At 54.1% G+C, this 16,815-nt stretch overlaps 2 protein-coding genes across 5 annotated transcripts in view; both read right to left on the bottom strand.

The window, feature by feature from the left end:
* The window catches only part of Slc22a7 (solute carrier family 22 member 7), a 7,653-nt gene extending 5,852 nt beyond the window's left edge, over window positions 1-1,801 (bottom strand). The window contains exons 1-3 of one of the 2 annotated variants that reach the window (XM_037199838.1): window positions 1,355-1,801; window positions 117-220; window positions 1-17 (exon numbers count right to left, since the gene is read on the bottom strand). The exon at window positions 1-17 is cut by the window's left edge and continues 138 nt beyond it. In XM_037199838.1, coding sequence (XP_037055733.1) covers window positions 1-17; window positions 117-220; window positions 1,355-1,381 — 148 coding nt within the window. In that variant the 5' untranslated portion in view covers window positions 1,382-1,801. Of the gene's footprint in view, window positions 18-116; window positions 221-988 lie in introns of both variants that reach the window. The other variant, XM_028887248.2, reaches the window with a different exon arrangement.
* A 7,389-nt stretch (window positions 1,802-9,190) lies between these two features.
* Ttbk1 (tau tubulin kinase 1) overlaps window positions 9,191-16,815 on the bottom strand; it is a 45,251-nt gene continuing 37,626 nt past the window's right edge. For 2 of the 3 annotated variants that reach the window (XM_028887145.2, XM_028887146.2), the window contains exons 14-15: window positions 14,760-16,348; window positions 9,191-14,126 (exon numbers count right to left, since the gene is read on the bottom strand). In XM_028887145.2, coding sequence (XP_028742978.1) covers window positions 13,742-14,126; window positions 14,760-16,348 — 1,974 coding nt within the window. In that variant the 3' untranslated portion in view covers window positions 9,191-13,741. Of the gene's footprint in view, window positions 14,130-14,759; window positions 16,349-16,815 lie in introns of all 3 variants that reach the window. The other variant, XM_028887144.2, reaches the window with a different exon arrangement.

Below are 16,815 nucleotides of genomic sequence, written 5' to 3'. Positions count from 1 at the left end.
GCCGGCGCCGGCCAAACCTGCACAGGGCCACGCAAGGTCAGGTCCCACTGGGGTGTCCCCGCACTGAGAGAGAGTCCCCTCAGCCTGGTCCCTTATCTGTCTGGTACCCAGCCCACCTGTCGGACAAGTATCCGTACACCACAGCCCCCAGCAGCACGCCGATGAAGAAGCAGGTGGATGTAACTTTGCTCAGTCCTCTCTGTTCACACACCAGATCCCACTGCAGACAGGCAAGGGGGGGGGTGCTTTGGTGTGTCTGAGCCCCCAGACAGGAAGGGGGGGCCTTTGGTGTGTCTGAGCCCCCAGACAGGCAAGGGGGGGCCTTTGGTGTGTCTGAGCCCCCAGACAGGCAAGGGGGGCCTTTGGTGTGTCTGAGCCCCCAGACAGGCAAGGGGGGGCCTTTGGTGTGTCTGAGCCCCCATACAGGCAAGGGGGGGGCTTTGGTGTGTCTCAGCCCCCTCAGCCAGTCCCTCCTCTTCAGGCTCCAGAAGATACCCCCATCCTTGGCTAGCAAACTCAGCATTGGAAAGGGAAGACTCCTCTCCCTGGACCCTCACCACTGCCCAGGAATCCTGTTGCCTCTCCCCCACCCCCACCCCTGGGGAGACTCCATCTCCACCCACCCTTCCTCTCTGGATGAATCATGGAAATCTCAGACGTAGGCCTGGAAGGGGGGACAGAAGGGAAATGGAGGCCTCTGCGGTTTCTCCATCCTTCTCAGCTTTCTGTCCCAACCGCCCCCCCAACCCCCCCGGGGGCCACCTTAGTTCTCCCTCCCCTGCCTTCATCATCTCCCAGTGAATCGGAGCAAATGAACCTCTCAGTTCAAGCCCAGAACTTGCCTCAGGGCTTTATAGCCATAGACCCTGTCTACACAGGCAAACAAAAACTCTCAGAGCACAGGACGGTTATCTCACAGCTACACAACAAGCCCCAAGGCAGTGACAGGCCCAGCCCATCCACACACCCCTCCCCCTGGCTCAGGTACCTCAGTTGCAATGGTGGAGGAGAACTCTGAGTGGTCGTACTCCCAGCCCTGAGAGCAGGGCACTGTGGAGGGCTCACCCTCAGACTCCCCAGAGCCGTGTGCCTCTGTCCCCAAGGTGGTATTGGCGAGAGGCTGGGCATGCTCAAAGCGGAGGCAGGAGCTAAAGCTGCCATCAGTCTCCCGGGGTAGGTGGGCCTCCAGCCACAAGTCCTGGTGAGTGAGGTTGGCAGGGACACCGGGCAGGGCACAGTGGTGGTCAGGCACGGAGGCCATGAAGATAGGCAAGAGAAAATGCATGGGTACCACCACTCGGGGCAGCGCCAGCAGTGCCAGATTCCGTAGCTGGAAGGGACCAAAGCCACCCACCTTGTCCAGGAGCTCCTCAAAGCCCATGCTGCCCACCCACCAGAGGTCCCTCTGCTGTGTCTAGCACAGCTCAACCTGCCCGCCACGTGGACCTTTGGACTCTGGAAGTGGACATGGTTGTACTGATGAGTGGAGAGTCTGTAGCCAGAACCCAGCCCTCAGGGGCTGGCCCAGGCCTGAGTCCTCCCCCATCATCCACACTTTCAGGGATCTTACGTGACTAGCCTATGGCCGACAGGGAAGGGCTACATCCATCCGAGGTCATGGTGTCCATGGATCTGGCCTTCATACAGTGGACCTCAGAAGCCAGGCAGGAGATCCAGGGGCCAGCACAGGAGGGTAGCTGGGCGTCAAGGAGGCACTGAGACCCTAGCTACTTATTATAGCGTCAAGGCTGTCTAGAGTGGGAGGTGCCCTGGACACAGCACCTCTTGTCCTGGATGGCCTTTGTCCTGTGAAGCTTTAAGTCAGTCTCGTCTGTTTGCAGCCACAGCATAGTTTGGCCCACAGCCCAGGATTCAGGATGAGGGCTGGACTTATGTAAGGGAGCCATCTGCTGAACGTGCCCCCTCCCCAAGCTTTCCTTATACCTCTCACCCATGTCTGGAGTGGATGCCCCAACCTAAGTCACCCCTGGGACTGTGCTGGCCCCTCTTGGGGTCTCTCTTGGCCATGCAATCTGCCTCTCCCCAAGATCACCCCAGATGACCCGTTGGAGTACTGTTTTCCCCAGTTGCCAAGAGTCCACGCAGCACCGTCGGGAAGCTCCCCTGAGTCTCAGCTACTGGGCCAGTTTTATGTCAACTTCACACAAGCTAGAGTCAACTGAGAAAATGTCTCATAATATCTATCAGCTGCAGGCAGGAAGTCTGTAGAGCATTTTCTTAAGCATTGATCGATGAGGGAGGGCCCAGTCCACTGTGGGTGGTGCCATCCCTGTGCACGTGGCCCTCGGTTCTATAACTATAAGAAAGCAGACTGAGCAAGCCAGTGAGCAGCACCCCTCCACGGCCTCTGCATCAGCTCCTGCCTCCAGGATCCTGCCCTGTGTGAGTTCCTGTCCTGACTTCCTTTAGTGATGAACTACAGCGTAGAGGTGTAAGTGAAATATGCCCTTTCCTCCCCAAGTTGCTTTTGGTCACGGTGTTTCATCGAAATAACAGACACCTAAACTGATTCCCCAAATGCCAAAGCCCCCTTGGGTATTCTTTGAGAAAAGATCTACTATATTTTTAAAAAATTTACAAAGCACTGTTTGATCTATCTCCCACTTTGAACAGATAAAGAAACCAAAGACAGGGTGGGGAACCTGCTGGGTTTGTACATTGACAAAGCCAGAGAGCCAAGAAACCCAGGAACACAGTCACACACACCCAGGCCCGAGCTGCTGACTGGATATGTGCCGGTCAGCTCGAGGCTGCCCCAGACACTCACAGAGATGGCTCAGAGGGACTCGAGCTGCAACATTTGGTGTGTGCTGAAAGGCACATGATGAGGGTCATTGTTAGGAGACAGGAAAGAGGGGCTGGTGCAGGGGTTAAAAGTACAGAGGCTTGCTTAGTCTAATGCGTCTCGGGCATTCCGCAGGACGCAGAGATGCTTCAGACAAGTTTCTGCCCGTAGGGGATCTACGGAAGGTTCAGCCAGGCTACAAGCCTGGAGGAAAGTGTGTGGGTGCCTGTGTTGGAGAGGGGTCACCGGTGGTCTGAGCTAGTCTTGGGAGGTCAGACAGCCTCAGCTGAAGACGAGGACTTTCCACCTGTCTTAGTTAAGGTTTCTATTGCTGTGAAGAGACACCATGACCACAGCAACTCTTAGAAAGAAAACTTTAAATTGGGGCGGCTCGCTTACAGTTTCAGAGGTTCAGTCTATTTTGAGATAGGTCTCACTCTGTAGCCCAGGCTGTCCTTGAACCCAGGGTGTTTCTCCTTCCTCAGGCGTGGAGTGCTGAGGTTACAGGTGCGAACGATCCTGGCTTCAGTCCTACCTGGCGCTTGTTCTGGCCTCCATGAGAAGCCAATGGGAAATCTCAGCAGACCCTGCACCCAGTGACCGGGGACATCTTAGTTTCTTCTCTAGGGTGTCCCCTCCACTTGACATGAGCTCCTCCTGCACTGGAGAGATGGCCCAGTGGTTAAAGCACTTGCTGCCCTTGCAGAGGACCTGGGTTCAGTTCTCAGCACCCACATGGTGGCTCACAATCATCTGCAACTCCAATTCTAGGGGATCCAATGCCCTCTTTTTTTTTTTTTTTTTTTTTTTGGTTTGGTTTTTTTCGAGACAGGGTTTTTCTGTGTAGCTTTGCGCCTTTCCTGGAACTCATTTTGGAAACCAGGCTGGCCTCGAAGAGAGATCCGTCTGCCTCTGCCTCCCAAGTGCTGGGATTAAAAGTGTGTGCCACCACCACCAGGCAAAAACAAATATTTTTTCTTTTGGGTTTTTTTTTTTTTTTTTTTTTTTTTTTTTTTTTTTTGAGACAGGATTTCTCTGTGTAGACCTGGCTGTCCTGGAACTTTGTAGACGAGGCTGGTCTCAAACTCAGATCCCCTAGCCTCTGCCTCCTGGTGCTGAGATTAAAGGTGTGTGCCACCACCACCCCGCAAAAATAAATCTTTTTAAAAGCCACTCCCACTGTTCTGTGTCTCCATCTAGACCCTGACTAGATGACCTTGTCTAGGCCAAGCTTCTCTCTGGGTCTCTGTCTCAGCCTTGTCTTTGACCACAGAACAGAAAAGAGAAAGCTTTCTTAGAGAGAGTTGGGAGGTGTACCAGGGGATTTTTCCTCCCAAAGCAGAGTTTCTCTGTGCAGCTCTGGCTGTCCTGAAACTCACTCTGTAGACCAGACTGGCCTCCAACTCAGACATCCACCTGCCTCTGCCTTTCAACTATTGGGATTAAAGGTGAGTGCTACCATGGCCCCGCATGATGAACAGATTCTTCTCTGTGGGCATCAGGTAGTTCCTACAACTGAGCTGGACTTCGGCATGTCTTGGGATCCTAGGGAAGGGCCTGAGCAGAGGGTCTCTGGAGTCCCCTCACTGTCTTACATGGCGTAGCCCACCCTTGCAGGACCTGGGCCTGCTCAGTCTCTGCTCCCATCCTGTGCTCCCTGGTTTTTGCCGGTGACCTATGAGCTTTCGTCACACTCACACCTGTGCTCACTGCTCATGCTGCAGGTTCAGCTGGGAATGTGCTGTCCTCTTCAGCGGCTCACTCCTATCGGTCCAGAATCTGGTTCAAGAGGCACATTGAGATGCAGGAGCTGCAGCGAGGTGAGGGTTTGCAGAGAAGCCTATGGTGATATTTTATTTGTACTAAAATGTTATTTGTATGTTAATAAATAAAGTTGCCCGGGGGTCAGAGCTATTAGCAAGCCATAGGAAAGCTGGGCGGTGGTGGTGCATGCCTTTAATCCCAGCACTTGGTAGGCAGAGCTAGGTAGATCTCTGTGTGTTCAGGGATACAGCCAGCATTGGAGACACACGCCTTTAATCTCAATACCAACCATAGAAGACCTGGAGGTCTGTACAGACAGGCAGTGGTGAGGCGGTCATGTGGTTGGGTTTACAACCAATGAGAAGGCAGAACAGAAAGTCTTTATAAAGACAAAAACACAGGAAGTAGCTCTGGTTCGGAGAGGTAGGACCACCACAGGAGGAAGGGTAAGGTTTTAGCTCTTAGCTCTGACCTCTTGGCTTTCTTCTTTGCATTGGTTCTGTGTTTCTTACTTAGTAAGACGGTTAGTTACATCTACAGAAGCCCAGTCGGCCCTTACTGAGAAACTTGAGCTGGGGTTCCTTTTGCTTCACATACACTGAGAGCTGCAGAGCGGAAGAAAGACACCCAGGCGTCGTGCTGGCCGGAAGGGGAGAAGCAGGTCATCTGTGAGCTCGGAGAAGGAGCCAGAGAAGCCAGTGCGCCCCAGGAGAAAGGTGTCCTCCAGCCTGCAGCTACCACCCCGAGAGGCATGAGAAGAGAAAGGTGTCCTCCAGCCTGCAGCTACCACCCCGAGAGGCACGAGAAAGGTGTCCCCCAGCCTGCAGCATTTCAACCTCCACAGATCTGACTCCTGACTCCAGTCATTCAACAATTGGTTCTGGCAGAAGAATTTGTCTAAATAGTAGTTTAATCTTGCCAACAAGAGTTATGTGGAGATAGCCCCCACCCCGAGATCTTCCTGACCTCCATGTGGAGACAGTCCCCACCCCGAGATCTTCCTGACCTCCATGTGGAGACAGCCCCCACCCCGAGATCTTCCTGACCTCCATGTGGAGACAGTCCCCGCCCTGAGATCTTCCTGACCTCCATGTGGAGACAGTCCCCGCCCTGAGATCTTCCTGACCTCCATGTGGAGACAGTCCCCGCCCTGAGATCTTCCTGACCTCCATGTGGAGCCCATCCCTCACCCCGAGATCTTCCTGACCTCCATGTGGAGCCCATCCCTCACCCCGAGATCATCCTTAGTTCCATTCAGCTGCTCGTGTTTCCAGCCCTGGTGACCTACTCATGGCTGATATTTCCTCACTTTTTAAACATGATAAGCCCATCTTCCTCATGAATGCTGGACCGTGGACAGAGATGCATGCAAGAGAGAAACCAGAGCCCATGAAGGCCAGACATTGGGCAGCTGAGAAGCGTGGGCATAGCCACCTCGGGGATCTTCTTGTCTCCCTTCAACAACGGCTTCTTTGACACAGTAGTCTCAATTGTGTGCTTTTCTTTCATTTTTTTCTTTGTATTTGATATTATAATTTTTGTATCCTATGAAATACATTGTATACATATATTTTGCTACACAGTGATTTCCTAAAATACAGTTTATTCATTCATTTATTTGTTTGTTTGAGACAGGGTCTCACTATATAGCCCTGGCTGGGCTGGAACTCACTCTGTAGACCAGGCTAGCCTTGAACTCACAAAGATCTGCCTGCCTCTGCCTCCTGAGGTCAAAGGTGTGAGCCACCACACCTACTAGTTTGTTTATCTTGCACATATGTATTTTGAAAGGTGATTTTAAATCTCTGCATGTGTGCCTGTGTGTGTGAGTGCCTGTGTGTGTGTGCCTGTGTGTGTGCCTGTGTGTGTGCATGTATGTACCTGTGTGTGTGAGTGCCTGTGTGTGTGTGCCTGTGTATGTGTATGTGCCTATGTGTGTGTGCATATATGTACCTGTGTGTGTGTGCCTGTGTGTGTGTGTGCATGTGTGTACCTCTGTGTGTGTGCATGTGTGTGCCTGTGTGTGTGTGTGCATGTGTGTACCTCTGTGTGTGTGCATGTGTGTGCCTGTGTGTGTGTGTGTGTGTGTGTGAGTGCGGGCACACATGTGGACATTAGTCTTCACTTTCGGTCTCTTGCTGTCACTGTGTGTGTGCCTGTGTGTGTATGTGTGTGTGTGTGCCTGTGTGTGTGTGAGTGCAGGCACACATGTGGACATTACTCTTCACTTTCCGTCTCTTGCTGTCTGTCACTGTGTGTGCCACACTAGCTGGTCCCTTCTCAGTGCAGGTGGGCCGGGAGTGCAGAGGCTTAGTAGTTCCGGCTTTATGTGGGTTCTGAGGACCTGCCTATCCTCATGCTTTAGCGGCTGCCGCTCTACCCAACTCGTCACCACCTTGAAAGCTTTTAGTTATAAAACTCTCTTATGTGTATTGATGTTTTGGCCTGCATGTGTCTTTGCATCTTGTCCACACCTAGTGCCTGCAGAAGCCAGAAAGGGGCCTCAGATCCCCTGGAATTGGAGTGACAGGCAGGTGTGAGCTGCCATGTGGGTTCTGGGGATTGAACCCAGGTCCTCTGGAAAAACAGCCAATGCTCTTACTGCTGAGCCGTCTTTCCAGCCTCTTGAACACTTTTATTTATTTATTTATTTTTTTGAGACAGGGTCTCTCTTTATAACCCTGGCTGGTCTGGAACTCACTGTGTAGACCAGGCTGGCCTTGAACTCACAGAGATCCACCTGCCTCTGCCTCCCAGGTGCTGGGATTAAAGGTTACACCACCATAGCCCAGCTCCCTTGAAAACTTCCAAAAATGAAAAATAATCACTTGATTTTTTTTTTTAAAGAGGCACATCCAACAAGGAGCCATTATTCACGCTCCCAGTCTGACATACCACACAGAAAATGAAAGTTTATTCCCAACCACTATACCTGTTCGTCCCTGCATCTGAGAAGGTATGGTGCCAGACACAGGCGCTGGGCAGGTGCAGCCCAGCAATGGCCCAGATAGTTTGCCGACCAAACGGGAGGAGGGAGCCAGCCTGACGGAGCACACCTGTAGCTCCAGCACTCAGAGGGCGGAGGCGGGAGGAAAGGACATTCAAAAGTCACCCTTAGCTACATAGGGAGTTTGAGGCCACCCTAGGCTGCACAAAATCCTATCTCAGAAAAGAAATAGGCTGAGAAATCATTTATGGACTGGATACCAACATAATTAACATGTAATTTGTGGCATTCTCTCATTCATTCAATCAACAATAAGCAATTTAAAAATAGAAGGAAATACTACTTTTCTTCTGTTGGTTTGTCCTGGGAATCCCTAGATAAGCATTTTCAGGACTAAGGGGACTTCAGAACCATAATATTCACTTTGGCATGAGTGAGATGCAGTATGATGAGAAGCCTATAGGGAACTGGTTAACTTAGATGCAAAACATTTGTGTGGTGTGACATTATTATATAGTTATTAAAAAGAACACAGAGGCCATTGTTACTGTTGGTACAAATGGAAAAAATGGAAAATTGGTGATTCCTCAAAATGTTAAATGTGGCATTATCACATGACCTAGCAATTCAGCACACACACACACACACACACACACACACACACACACACACACACACACAGAGTAATGAAACACATTCAAAAACTTGCATGTAGTAGCATTATTTGTAATAATCAAAATAGTTCATCAACTTATGAGTAGAAAAGTAAAATGCCATGTGTCCTTATAGCAGAATATCATTTGTTAATTATAAAGGGGAAGAAACTATGCTAACTGAAAGATCACAGAATGATCCTATATGATTTTATGTAAATAAAATGTCTAAAATCAGCAGTTGGGTTTTTGTTGTTATTGGTTTGGGATAAAGTTTCCTGTACCCAGTCTGGCCTCAACTCACTCCCTGTCTGAGTATGACCTTGGATTTCTAATCCTCCTGCCCTCCGAGTGCTGGAATTGCAGCAGGTATCAACATACCCAGTTTATGCAGGGCCAGGATTCAAACCCATGGCCTTGTGTATGGTAGACAAACACTCTACCAAAATGAGTTACATTCCAGCCCCCAAAGAGGTGGACCTATAGACAGAAAGTAGATTAGTGATTGCCTAAGGCTATGCGGTTAAGTAGACATGGAGTAGACGCTGATTAGTGGGCAGGGAGTTTCTCTGTGGATGATGGAAATGCTCTGCAATTGAGTGTGGTGACGGCTATACAACTGTGAACACAGAGTTGTGTAATTTAAGTTGGAAAGCTGTATGTAAACCATATAACAACAAAATACTTGTTTTTCCCTGAGACAGGGTTTCTCTGTGTAGTCCTGACTGTACTGGAAATCACTCTGTAGACCAGGCTGGCCTTGAACTCAGAGATCCGCCTGCCTCTGCCTCCCGAGTGCTGGGATTAAAGGCGTGCGCCACCACCTCCCGACATATTTTATAAATTAATAATAACCGTTTTGAAGTGGAGTGAAGCTGGAGACTGCCCAGCAGGAGAGCACTTGCCTAGATGCACAAGACTCTGGATTTGATCCGGTGTCACAGGCCGGGGAGGAAGTATATTTCAGCACATACTGTTGGGAATAAAAGTCACATTTCTGAACAGTAGTTATAATATGCTCCTCTTTTATTTATAAGAAATATATATGGACAGAGAGAGATAGGTATTATTATAAACATAAAAAAGGTCCGTGATGGTACACACCAAGCCGTTCACAGATCTTTCGATGGTCAGGGTCGTTCACAGGAGTTGTCTGTATCTGATATGCTTTTAGCATTTACTCCAAGTATGTCCTGCTCTGGACATGTTAAACAAGAAGGAAAGAGAGAGTACACCCTGCGAAGGCCCCGGAGCCCACTGGCATTCAGGTTAGAGGAAAGGGGTCCCCGGGGTGCTGAGGTTCAGCATATCCAAGCGCAGCACCCCCAGGTAGAGAGGAGGCTTTCAAGCCTGGATGGTCTCACTTCCCTCCCAGGTGTGGCTCAGAGCCAGGCCTGGGGGAGAAACTGTTTGTCCACTAAGTGAAAAGACTCACTTATGGTGAATTTAGGATTCAAAATACAAAGGGTACTTCCTGTCTCACCCCATGGCAACCTCCCTTCACCCAGCCTACCCCCTGTAGGGCTACAGACACTCAGCATCCAACTGCCTTGCTGTTCCAAGAGCCTCGTGGCCTCACACATTGCTTTTTCCTTGTTGTGGAGACTGGTCCATAAGAACACGAGCACTTCATTTTGAGTCTCACAGTGCCCCACAGCGGAGTCCTTGTCATACGTACGGACCTTACTTTGCTGACCACCCCAAACAACGGCCAGTAAGATCGCGCTTGAGCCGTTTCTTTTCCTGGACCACAATCTCTTACCAAAACCATTGCCATCACAGAAGAAAGATAGATGAAATACTTTTTTTTTTAAAGGAAGAAAAGAAATTCCATGCATAGTCCATATATTATAAATAGGGTCAAGAGCGGTGTCTCCATATCAAAGACGTTAATATCACCACCTAACTAAGCATAGTGGTACACACCTGTGATCCCAGCACTTGGGAAGTTGAAGCAGGAGGATGGCACATTTGAGGCCAGCCTGGGCTACCTGGCAAAACCTTGTCTCAAAAATTTTGTCATTCCACTGAAAACATGTACAAGTGAAATTAATAAATATAAATAGCTTGCCATGGCTTTTTTTTTTTCTTTTTTGAGACAGTCTTACATTTAGTCTAGGCTGGCCCCGAACTTACTGTGTAGTCCAGGCTGGCCTTGAGCTTTCAAAAACTCCCCCTGCTTTAGGTCCTGTGGCTACCAGGATTACAGGCCTGAGGCCACCAAGCCTGGCTCTTGTGTTGGGCTTGGATACGGAACGAATGTGGACCATCCAAGGCAAACTCTCACTGTTTGCACAACTTCCTGGGTTCCAGATTCGTCGGCAAGGCTCTGCAGAGCTGCAGGAAGATCGAAGAGCGGCACGGGGTGACTTTGAACTTGTGTCGTCCCGCAACTGTATCCATAGGATAAACTTGTAGCTGTGCGGAGGAGGCCGAGTCACAGGCGGTGCCGAGTCACAGGCGGAGGTCAGGGCGGGTTCTGCTGTGGCTCGGCTGTGAGCAGCTCCGCCTTTGCCTCTCCAGACGGTCACTTCTAGCTGCTTCTTTTAGGGCGATGATAGTTTTGCTTCTTCTCCTGTCTCTGTGCCAGGCCAAATGGAGAGTCCACAGCCTTCCGCAGAGACCAGCAGGGAGCTGAGGACAGGCTTCGCTAGACACCTTTCCTTCTGGGAGACCCTGAACAGATTACCCATACCCGACAAGCTGAGCTTCCTTTCCCTTCTCTGTGCAGATGACATCTCTGCTCACTTGTCACCATCCGGTCTCTTCTCTCCTGCCCACCCCCGCCCTCAGGGGCTGGGCTTTGCCCTGCCCTCCCTACAGGGAAAAAGAGTCCAGGCCAACAGAAAGGTCCACAGGCTTTTTAATGGTGTAATGGCTACTTCCCTTTGGAGACCCCATCTGGTTGTGACAGCTTCTTCCAAGGTGTTGGTGTCAGGGGGGTGGGCGGTCGGTCGCAGGGTGGGCAGAGGCCATGCAGTGACTGGGAGGGGTGGCCAAGGGCTGTTACATTCTGTTTGGCATGTAAACATTCTTCTGTTGCTTCCCAGGGAGGGGGAGGGAATTCCCTGTCCCCTAACACCTGCCCGAGGGGCTCAGGAGACTGAGCAGGCCGGGGCCCCTCAGGAGGAGCTGGGAAGCCAGAGAGCCATGTGCCTGGGGCAGGGCCCTTCTCCTGCACCCCTCTGCACACGGTACGACGGGGGGGGGGGCGTATTAAGGTGAACACACCCCACATCTGAGCCAGTGACATGAGCAGAAAGGATTGGGACATGAGGGATGGTGGTGGTGGTGTGATACTCTCACAGAGGAGGGGTAGGAACCTGAAGGGCCATGCGCAAAGGATGGATGATTCTCACGGAAAGGGCTTCAGCTGGGAGTGGGGGTTGGGGGCATGGGGAGATGTGGTGTCCTCTGCCCTGGTTCCTTCCTGGGGAGAGGAGCCGCTTGGTCCCCTCACCACTCACCTCTGCTGGTCCTCTGTCCCTCCTTCCTCCTAGCCTGATGACACTATTGACGTAGAGGCCTGAGGTTGGCTGGAGCCCTGTGGCGGTCTGGAGTCCCAAGGGTAGACTGGGTTTTACATCTGTACCAGTTCAAGTGCTGGGTGAAGCTGGGAACGGGGTGAGCCTGGGGCTTTCTCAGGCCTCCCTTCCCTCCCATCTCCAAACCAAGGTGTTGTCGGTCCTAGAGCAGAAATGAGACTGAGGGGGGGCGCCTACATTCATGGTTCGGTTGGTGGCAAGGAGCAGGCCCAGGGCCTGGGCACCAGGGGTCATGCCCTGGTCCCCACCTGGCATGAGCTGATTGTCATTCATAAAAGCTCTGGGTGGGAGGAAGTGGGCCCTCTACCCCTCTGCTAGACCAGAGGGCAATTAGAGGGGAGCCTCGGGGTGACAAGGATAACTGAATCCAGAGAGGTTTCCTGAGTGTTCTGGGAGCTTCTGCAAAGCGTGGGATCGACCTCAAAGACTATCCACCCCGGGCTGTCTTAGAGCTGCTGTCTTTGCGTGGAAGCAACTGGCCAGACCTGCTGAGCCCCCCTGGGGAGTTCAGCGGGCACCAGGCTGCTTGCAGTCAGTCATCCTGGGTACAGACAGGGCCGGACCGCTGGTGCGCCGCGGCCTGCCTGCCTGCCTTTCTTCCTCGTCATCTCGATGTCTTGGTTTGCTCTCTATGGCTCAAGGAAGGACAGGGGGGCCAGAACAGGGGATGGAAGGCTGGGAGTGCTTGATAGGAGGCCTGCAGGGGGTCCCTGGCCCAGAGAGGAGGGGCCGCCTGTCCCTTCTGCAGCCAGAGTGCTGCTTGCCCCAGATGTTAGCAGCTGAGGCTCCTGATGAGGTGGGCGAGCTAATGCAGAAGCCAAAATGCAGGCACAGAGCATCTCAGCTGTGTGGGCGGGCTCAGAGCAAGAGGGGCCCAGGGTGAACTGGGGTGGGGCCGGGGTGGGCGCCAGCTAGCATCACACACAGTCTAAAGTGAGAAGGGCCTTCTGTCTCAGGGAGCCACTTCACCTCATCCTGCTTCCTCTGCCCACTCAGGGGGATGATACCTAAGCCAGCCCACTGCCCACAGCAGAGGTGGCAGGATGACCAGAACCGAGTCCCTGAATCCTCAAATGGCCAGCACACAGAAGGTGATAACCAGTCCCTCCACCTGCATGGAACTCTGAGAGACGGGAGTTGACTGAAACTTGAAGATGCAGAATTGAGGTTAGAGAGCAGGAAGGACTTCCTGATGGTAAGGGGTCCTGAGCACTAGACCAGAGGACCAGAGAAGTGAGTAACCTTTTTAAAGCCCCATTCCAGATTCCCGCTGGGAGACACTGCCCCAGAGAGGCAGCTCTGAGCTTCTAGAGGCTCCATTCATTTCTATTCAGGAAAGGTATTTCTGTTCCCGGCACGGGGAGTAACCCCCTCTCAAGAATCACATGCCCTGTGCTTCGCATAGAGCTGACTTTAGCCAGACCAGAGGTGTCCCCTTAAGCCTAAATAAACCAATGACCCCTGGGTCCCACTTCCCCAATCCCAGCGTGGCCTTCCATGAACACCATGGCTCCTAGGAGACTGTGGGCAGGCCAGAGCCTGTGCACGTCTGGAATGTGAGGCTGTTTCTCCTGTTGGGTAGGGTTGGAGGCTGAAGAAGATGGGGGTGAGGACAAGATGGGCCGCAGGAGGTGTAAGCAGATGTAAACCTCTTGGGTGGGGGGCGTAGAGATCAGCCAAGACCTGGTGGGTGAAGGAGACGGGCCCTAAAAGCGGGCGGTTAAGTGGCTGAGCCTTCCGGGGCAGAGGATCTGCTGTGAGCCTGTCCCTGCAGAGGGGGCGGTAGGAGGGAGGGAGGACGCAGAGAGAGGAACCAAGACACGCACCCTCCGGGGTCAGTGGGCTGGCTGGGCTGCAGGGCGCAACATGTGCTCACGTGCGTCCTGGTGGGTGCAGGCGGGAAGCTGGGGCCGCGGTGGCGCGCGGGCGCGTAAGGCTGTGCTGGAAGATGCTCCAGTGTGGCCGGCTGCGGGTGGGGACCAGGGTGAGGGTAGGGGGCGCCGCAGAGAGCCGCGGGCGGATGTCATTATCTGGTCCCGGGCCGGCCCTCCGAGACTGCCGCCCGGCCTTTGGTTGCTGCGCGCTGAGTCTGCGGTTGTTTCCCCCTGGGTCCTTTCTTGGGGGCCCCTGGAGAGGCCTCGGGCTGAGATCTGGCCTGGAGGACCCCCCGAGGGGGAGGGGCGCCGGGCCGGGCTTGATGCGACGACGGGGAGGAGCTCTCTTTGCGGGACAGGGACTGGCTCCGCGGGGACCCGCTGGGGTGGCGCGCGGTGGAGGCGGGGAGGCCGGGACTGCGGGGCGCTGCAGGCCTGGAGACTTGGGCGCGACCTGGGCCAGGCCCCCGGCTCGAGGAGTGTTTGGGACGGAGGTCCGCAGCAGTGGCCGACCCTGAGGGCTTCTGCAGCTGGAGCCTGCTGAGGGGCAGAGGGCAAGAGAAAAGGACGTGGGTAGGGGGCAGGGGGACATTTTCAGAATGTCTTTGAGCACCTAGCCCTAGAGATCTGCGGCATCAAAGCTGGGTAAGGTGGAAGAGGTCAGGCACAGATGAATAAACAGGCCTGGTGTCCCATCCTGCAGGGCAGGGTCTTTTGGGCTATGACTGGAGGGGCCTGCTACAGGGGTGTCCTTAAGGCCAGGTGTCATCTCTAAAATACCCATGGGTTTTGTATTCTAATCTAGAATATGCTTACGTTAATATCAATACAAAATACTATTTCATGCCAGTTACTGGATGCCCAAGGCTTTACCCTTTGGTTTCAAATGTCCCATGTGAACTAGGGACTGTGTGTGGGCTCTGCTGGTCTCCAGCAGCCTCCCCTGGTCCCACCTCACCGTATCCTCCTCTAGTAATGCTGTTCCCGTTCCCTTGTGCCCAGTGACAGAGCTAACCCTTGAGTCACAAGTAACACAGTGCCCAGATGGGAGATGGTGATAGACCCGAGAGATGTCGGAGGATGTCATAGTCCTTAACCTTGGCTCTATGACATCCCTGGAGGCCTCCTCTGGCCACTCTGCCCACAACCAGTCCCGGCAGGGTTTCTCACCTGCTGGTGATAGCCACGTCAGACGCTGAGGCTGCACCGTGGGGTCTACCAGGAAGCTGCTGCCCTTCTGCAGGCGTGGGCACACCGATGGGGCGAGGAATCCGGCTCCGGGTGGTCGCGGCCCGCCCAGCCTTCCTAGGCAAGGCTGCTGTGGGCTCTGAGGCAGGTGTGTCCTCCTCAGAGCCTGTGGCAGAGAGTGTCTCGGAGGCACGGCGCTGCTCTTCGCTAGAGGAGGATGAGGCTCCTGAGGCCAGCCTCAGCAACAGGCGACCCTGCCTCTTCTCCATCACCAGCCGCGCCAGGTCCTGCTGCGGCCTAGCCCGCCTGCTCCACCGCTCTTTGGCCGACTGCGAGCCCGAGGGCTCCGAGCCCGTGTCCTCTTCAGACAACAAGACAGGAATACGGCTCCTGGGGCGAGAACCTGGCATAGCGTGGCGGCTGGGGGAGACGGTGGTCCCTTTCTTGGTGACTGGCTCCAGTGGGGATGTTGGAGCTGGCCCATCAGCAAGGGCTGGGCCATTGGGCAATGAGTCTGTGACCACTTCTGAGGGCGTTTCCCCGGGAAGGCCAGACAGGGCACAACTCTCCGTTTCGGTTCCATCCAGCCCCGGCAAAGCCATGCCATTCTCCAGAGGCACTCGGGTCCCCTCCTCTGCGACGCCCGCCTCAGAGAGCGCCGCCTCGGAGAGCGCCTCCAGGCCCAGCTCACCCCCAGTGCTGACCTCCTCTGGCCTGGAGGAGGCCTGCCCTCCGGAAGACATGACATTGAGGTGGGATTTCTCTGCAATGTGAACAAAGGTCCTCTCGACTTTGGTGAAGGGGGAGGAGGTGACTGCCACCAGTCCACCAGTGGCCACCAGCCCAACCCCAAGCCCTGCTCCAGGTCCTGAGGGCTTGGCTTCAGACTTGAGGATGGAGGACAGGGTGCCGGGCTCCGATACATCCAGCTGGCTTCCAGTAGGCTGGGGCTGCTCCTGCTGAGGGGTGAGGGCCGCCAAGGTGCCCAGATCGGGGTCAGGGGCCAGTTCGGCAGTGACTGGCGACTTCTTCATGTCGCCAGGGGAGACGAGCACCAGCGTTTTGGATCCCTCCTCAGGCTCCAGGTCCCCATCGGCCACGGAGGCCCGGCCCCTGACCTCCTTCTGATCGTCAGCCAGGAGTGTGGACGGGGCGCCCTCCTGGCTCCGCTCGGTGCTCCGCTCGCTCCCCTCGCTGCTAGAGCCACTTCGAGGCCCCAGCACCTCCCCAAGGGCCCCTGCCTCCTCCTCCTCCTCCTCCTCTTCATCTTCCTCCTCCTCCTCTTCCTCCTCCTCTTCTTCCTCTTCTTCGTCTTCTTCCTCTTCTTCCTCCTCCTCTTCCTCCTCCTCCTCGTCTCCCTCCTTCCCATTGGCCTGAGGCTGAAAGGGAGCCAGCGGGACCTGCGGGGTGGTGAGCAGTACGTGGGAGAAGCCCACCCTCCGGACCCTGTTGAGGAGTCGGGCCCGTTCTCGGTAGTCAGAGAGGTCTCTCTTGAAGTCCTGGTAGGGCAAGCCCAGAGGCACAGCTCGTGGAAGGCCATTCACCTCAAACGGGGGCGCCACAGAGAACACCTGTAAGGGGCACACACAGGGACCCGCTGAGGTCACCCACCCTCAAGGGCCCCGGGAGACCCCACCCCGACCCCCGCCAGAAGGTAGACAGTGGGTCCTGTTCTGTTGTTGTCGTGGCCTCGGGACCTAGAATGATCCCTGGCACCTAGTAAGGCTCAGGGGATCCCTGTCCGAGGGCAGATCCCTCTCCTTCCTCCCTGCCCCCCCTCCCTCACCAGACAGAGACAACTTTAAGGTATGACTGGTAGCACAAAATAACCCCGCAATGTGAGCATCTCAGAAAACCCTTTTTTAGGTGACCAGACAGGAGGGGCTGAATCACTTTCTGGAATGTTCTGTGCTTGCAGATGTCCAGCCTTAGCCCCTCTACCAGGGGCAGGTCCTCTGTAGCTGCTGTCCAGGACCCCGAGAGCCCGTGAGGGAAGGTCCTCTCACACTACAGTGTGAACAGGTTCCCTGGAGCACCA

Source organism: Peromyscus leucopus, chromosome 16_21, assembly GCF_004664715.2.
Source record: "Peromyscus leucopus breed LL Stock chromosome 16_21, UCI_PerLeu_2.1, whole genome shotgun sequence".
Classification (NCBI taxonomy): domain Eukaryota; kingdom Metazoa; phylum Chordata; class Mammalia; order Rodentia; family Cricetidae; genus Peromyscus; species Peromyscus leucopus.
This window is presented reverse-complemented; position numbering and strand designations above follow the sequence as displayed.